Source organism: Cynoglossus semilaevis, chromosome 19 (assembly GCF_000523025.1).
Source record: "Cynoglossus semilaevis isolate Cse_v1.0 chromosome 19, Cse_v1.0, whole genome shotgun sequence".
Taxonomy (NCBI): Eukaryota; Metazoa; Chordata; class Actinopteri; order Pleuronectiformes; family Cynoglossidae; genus Cynoglossus; species Cynoglossus semilaevis.
The window spans coordinates 17,197,654-17,202,979 of record NC_024325.1 but is presented as its reverse complement, the minus strand read 5'-3'; the positions used below and the strand labels follow the sequence as shown (position 1 = coordinate 17,202,979).

The window sequence follows — 5,326 nt, the reverse complement described above, 5'->3', positions numbered from 1 at the left end:
CATCCATCCATCCATCCATCCATCATCCATCCATCCATCCATCATTGTTCTGTTGTTTAAATTATTTAAAAGAACGTTCCTTTTGTTCTTGAACTGTCAGCTGTAGTGGGCTGTGAAAGTCCGTCCCAGTCTCCATGTCCAGACCAGTAAAAGTCGGCTCCATCTGTGGGTCTCATGTTGGGCTGCAGACCTCGGCGTGGCCCACAGTCTCTGGGCCACAGTTCAAATATTCAGTTTATTTTTTTTATTCTTTCCCAGAGGAGGAAGCAGAGCTGGCCGCACGCTGTGAGGCAGCAGAGCGCCTCCTGGAGGAGCAGCGGTGCATGATGGTCGCCGTACGAGGGGAGCTGCGAGCCGGCCGGGCACGGACGTCTGTGCTGGGCCGCAGCCTGAGGGAGGAGGAGAAACGTTTCCTGGAGGAGCTGAAACGTCGCAGCCACAAGATCACGCTTCTGAGCCGGGAGCTCCAACGTCAGAACCTCACCAGCGCCACCCTCAGCCACCAGCTGCACACTGCACGTTTGACACTCTGCCAACAGCAGCAGGGCACAGACTCTGCTGCAGAGGCAACAGGAGGCGGTGGAGGGGAGGAGGAGGAGGAGGAGGAGGAGGAGTGGGAGGACTCAGTCTGGCTCCTGTCACCAACTCCTCCTGCGTCTCCCGTCCAACCAGAGGAGAGACACAGGAGGCGTGTGACGATCCGGCAGGAGAGGGTCAGAGCCTGCGTCCCACAGGAGAGAGTGACGTCACCCCAGAGGCCACACCCCATGCCTGACCCCGCCCTGTTCCTCATGCCCCTCAGATACCGCCTCCTGCGCTTGAATCGACCGCTGAGAGTGGAGAAGGAAGAGGAGCTGGACGATGAATGGGAGGACATTGAGGAGGACAGAGTGCACCGGAGGGTGGACATGGGAGCGGGGGAAGGAGAAACAGCTCTGTGATGGGGGAGGGGGGAGAGGGTGGGAGGCAGTGGGGCAGAAAGTCTTCCAGAAAAACATGAAACTGTCTGGTTGTCTGCAGAGTTGAAGACTCAGGTCTGTCTGCACGTGTGCGCCCCCTGCTGGTGTGCTGCTCCTGGTTCAGAAAGTTAAAGATTATTTTCAATGATTTGCACTTTATTAAAGTCATGTTTGTGCCTGGAGAACGGAGAAAAAACACACTTTAACAAAGAGCTGTTCACTGATCTAAAAAAAAAAAAAATCAACAAAAATGTCTTTAATTCAATGGTAAATCCTAGGAATTTAATTTTTAAAAATATTATCTGAATATAAGTGGTCTGGACTGTGGTCCAGAGTGGATTTCAGACCCAGGTCCAGGTTTAGTCCCAGGTTCAAGTCAAAACGTCTCCATTTTGTAAGTTTGAACAACATGAAGTAAAATCCCATCTCAGTTTTATTTGTTATTGGAGGAAATGAATAAAGAAACAGAAGTGAAACGTAAAACTATTTTATTTTTATTTCAAAAACAAACACTTTTTTTGACTTTGTCCAACGTCTCTGGGCTGTGGTCCAGTTCCAGAATGTTCCCACGGTTCTCCTGGAGACTGTGCTCTGCATGTTAACATCATCCTGCTGCAGCGCTGCCATGGCAACGGAGGAGCTGCGACGATGGCTGTCAGTGAAACAGGCCGTCACCACAGGGGGCGGAGTTTCAGAGTTTGTTTTTGAAACAGAAACGTTTGTTACGTTTGATCTTTTTACCAAAAAAAAAAAATTAAAACTGTGACTAACGACCTGCTGCTGTCGGTGCTTAACGTTCAAGGTCGGTAGAGAGCACACAGGCCGGAATACAGGAAGTGACATCATCAACATCGCAGCAGGCGCCCTCTCCTGGTCTTTGGCTGGTACTGACTGGTGAAGGTGGGTGTGTGGCCTACAGGCTGCCACAGAGCTAACAGTGAAGGACACACACTCTCTCTCTCTCTCTCTTACAGACACAGTGTGTGTGTGTGTGTGTGTGTGTGTGTGTGTGTGTGTGTGTTGCAGCACAGTCAGTCGAGGGGAGTCTCCACTGGACACCATGTTTCTCTGGGTCCAGCAGGATGGACAGGAGTTCAGTGACGAGAAGATGACAGGAGCGTCTGGTAGGTCCACCCTGTGTGTGTGTGCACCAACATCTGGGTCACACCCCAGGTGTGGGACGTGGGGACTTTGAACCTGTTGACGTTAGCATCTGTTTGATTGACAAGAGGAAATGTTGATGAAGTGGTCCCAAAGTGGGGGGCAGGGCCCCAACAGGGGCAGAGAGTAGGCAGCAAGAGAAAGGTTTTTAATTTTCACATTTTTTCTTCAGTTGTCTCAGAGTTTGGAAACTATAGATTTTTTCTATTTTATTGATTTTTCTATTTTATTGATTTTTTTTATTTTATTTACTTTGTTCAACAAAATATCTGTTTTGTAGGAATTCCAGTGTTTCAAACAAATTTCAGTGGAATTTTGACCCCATATCTGGGAGTGTGTTGAGGAGGTGGGGGTCAACTCGTGTTCTATCAACATAGGGGGCGCTGCAGAATACATTCAGGAACCGCTGCCTTGTTTGTAATCCTACTAAAAGTTTGGACCTCATCTTTGTCTTTTTGCCTTCAGGCCGCCTTCACTGTTGAACTGCCGTTTCCACACTGAGGCATCATGGGAAACGTACTGCGTTGTTGTCAGACCCTGTGGGACCACTTCAAGTCCAGGAGCGCAGCAGTCCAGGGCGACGCAGAGAGGTCTCCCCTGCTCTCCAGCGAGGACAGTCAATGCTCCTCCCCCAGTCTCCTGGAGGAGTGCGAGGAGGATCTGCTGACCGTCTGCACCGCTGTGACCAGCCCGTCACTGGAGCCGGAGAACTTCCTGTTTCCTGACATCATCCTGAGCAGCAGCCTGGGAGGAGAGGTGACGCTGGTGGAGCCCATGGTGTGTCTGCTGGTGTCTGAGGAGGAGGGGGAGGGGCGGAGCCATGGGCTGTGGTCGGAGCAGGCGGGAGATCCAGGACAATGGAGGAGGTTTTCAGAGGTGGAGACACAAACAGAGGTGGAGGCCCCGATTGGTTGGGAGGTCCGCACCCAGGCCAGGTCGCAGGCCGAGGTTGAGACTCAAACAGAGTCAATGCTGTGCAGCGACGGCGATGTAACGATGGTAACGAGCAGCAGCTCTACGGCCGAGGTGACGGAGAAGATGAGACCTCCGCAGGAAAGACAGACAACAGTCCCATCAGAGGGAGGACAGAAAAACCCCGAGTCCAGGTCTGATCTGGAGACGTTAGTTCAGTCAGAGGAACCAGAGAAGAACTTCACGATCTTCACTGAAGGTCAAGATGATCTCAACGAGAGGCAGAAAAGTCATGACAGATTCATGACAGAGGTCAGAGGTCATTCAGCTGTCAGTCAGACCTCAGAGACACAGCTGAGGACAGAGGAAACAGAGAGGAATGTGAAGTCCCAGTTTGTCTCTGAGCTGAAGAATCAGGAGAGATCTGGGTCACACAACTGGACCAGGACCCACTCAGAGGTCAGCGTGGACCAAGATGAAGGTCCAGACCACATGACTCTCCAGAAACGTCACCATCAGATTTTACATCAGGAAGACGACAACATCGTCTGCATAAAGACAAACCTTTGTTCAGAGGAAGACACGGATCAAAGAGATGCAGAACAGGTTCAACGTCAGGAGGATTTGGCCCCGCCTCTGAGGGGGAGGACGGAGGGGGGGGAGGAGGAGGAGGAGGAAGAGAGTCTTCAGGATGTTCTAGGTTTGAAGGCAGCTCCATCACAGGTGGATGAGGACGGAGCCCAGGTGAAGAAGATGACCTTGTTTCTAGTGGACAGGCTGTTTCTGGGAGGAGAGGTCAAAGGTGAATCAGTCACAAATTCACCTGTAGTTGTCGTCTAGCTAACCGCTACGACGTCAAGGCTAACCTGCTAACTGTGTCTTGTCTGCTCTGTCAACAGAAGACATCCGACCGTGTGATCCTGACCCCAGTGATCGACTTGACGTCGGTGAAACAGCTGATCAGCCAGAAAGACTGTTGACTGTCAGAGTTCAACTTCCTGGAACTGAGAGTTTGGAACTGCAGGTGGCGCTGCTTTTAAACTGCCGCAGTTGACACACAGATTATTTCTGTTTTTCTCCGTCTAACTCTTCTTCTCTCCCAGGTTTCGGGCCAGACGCTGGTGTCGGAGCTGCACCAGAGGCTCATGGACCACCAGGTCACATGTCATCGCACCTGCTTCTCTCTGCACTTTGGACCAATCAGGATCGACGGCCGCACAGAGCTGGGCTCCGTCCCAGGGATGAAGGACGGAGGAGCGCTGATGAAGTTGGGGGGGGGTAACTGACCGTCACACTGACCGTCGCACTGACCGTCAGACTGACCGTCACACTGACCGCCAGACTGACCGTCAGACTGACCGTCGCACTGACCGTCAGACTGACCGTCAGACTGACCGTCAGACTGACCGTCGCACTGACCGTCAGACTGACCTCAGACTCCACAGCTGTCCTCCGTTGACCGTCCTCCGTCCTGATTCTGTTGCAGACAGTTATTCAGTGAGAGACGCACGTCTTCATCTCCGTCACGTTGGAGATCTTTTCCGGAGCCTGGACGCGGCGGATGCGTACGACGGGGTGAACGGCCGCTCGCTTTCGTACCTCACTTTCTACACCAGTGGACACGAGGGTAAAAAAGTCCTGCCGTGACCGTCAACACTGGGCAGCGTCCTTCTCTGTCCATCCTGACTGAATTATTTTTACTCTGAACTCGTCCTGCAGGAAAAGAAAGTGTTTCAAAACGAGGCTCCTGTGTTGACCACAGGCCCCCAGACCACGTCCTGCCTGGATGTAAGGACCGACCCCTGACCCCCCTGCAGCCGGTCAGGGACGACAGGAAGGTGATGAGAGAAGTTGAAGTCATTTATGCTGTGAAGAAAGAATGAATTATGGGTAAAAAACCAAAGTGTCGTTGCAGTGGATCCAGTGCCTGAGGGTCCTGAACATGAGCAGCTGGAACCCCCCCCCAGGAAACAGGAAGATGCACGGAGACCTGCTGTACCTGAGCGTCCTGACTCTGGAGGACAAGGAGCTCAACATCACCTCATCCACACGCGGTTTCTACCTCAACCAGTGGGTGGCGCCGTCGTCTCCATGACCTAGTTCTAACCCACAGAAACACGAGTGTCTGTCAGAGAAAAGGCCAAAAAAAAGTTAATTAAAAAATTAAGTTTTTATTTAAATGTCTCTGCTCCAGGTCAACTGCCTTCGTTTTCAATCCCAAACCGGCCGTTCCCAGAATCCTTTGCCACTCCCTGGTCGACCTACTCAGCCAGATCAGTCCTGCCTTCAGGAAG

At 52.0% G+C, this 5,326-nt stretch overlaps 2 protein-coding genes across 2 annotated transcripts in view; both read left to right on the top strand.

The window, feature by feature from the left end:
* The first annotated feature begins 6 nt into the window (after positions 1–6).
* LOC103395708 (coiled-coil domain-containing protein 92-like) lies at positions 7–949 on the top strand. The gene has a single exon (XM_008333495.3). The coding sequence runs from the start codon at positions 135–137 to the stop codon at positions 939–941; it is 807 nt and encodes a 268-aa protein (XP_008331717.1). The 5' UTR covers positions 7–134; the 3' UTR covers positions 942–949.
* Positions 948–5,326, top strand: part of LOC103395778 (clustered mitochondria protein homolog) — a 13,608-nt gene continuing 9,229 nt past the window's right edge. Inside the window, exons 1-8 of the mRNA XM_025065544.1 lie at positions 948–2,083; positions 2,586–3,834; positions 3,932–4,056; positions 4,136–4,310; positions 4,519–4,659; positions 4,752–4,870; positions 4,948–5,102; positions 5,227–5,326. The exon at positions 5,227–5,326 is cut by the window's right edge and continues 53 nt beyond it. Coding sequence (XP_024921312.1) covers positions 2,628–3,834; positions 3,932–4,056; positions 4,136–4,310; positions 4,519–4,659; positions 4,752–4,870; positions 4,948–5,102; positions 5,227–5,326 — 2,022 coding nt within the window. The 5' untranslated portion in view covers positions 948–2,083; positions 2,586–2,627. The remainder of the gene's footprint in view (positions 2,084–2,585; positions 3,835–3,931; positions 4,057–4,135; positions 4,311–4,518; positions 4,660–4,751; positions 4,871–4,947; positions 5,103–5,226) is intronic.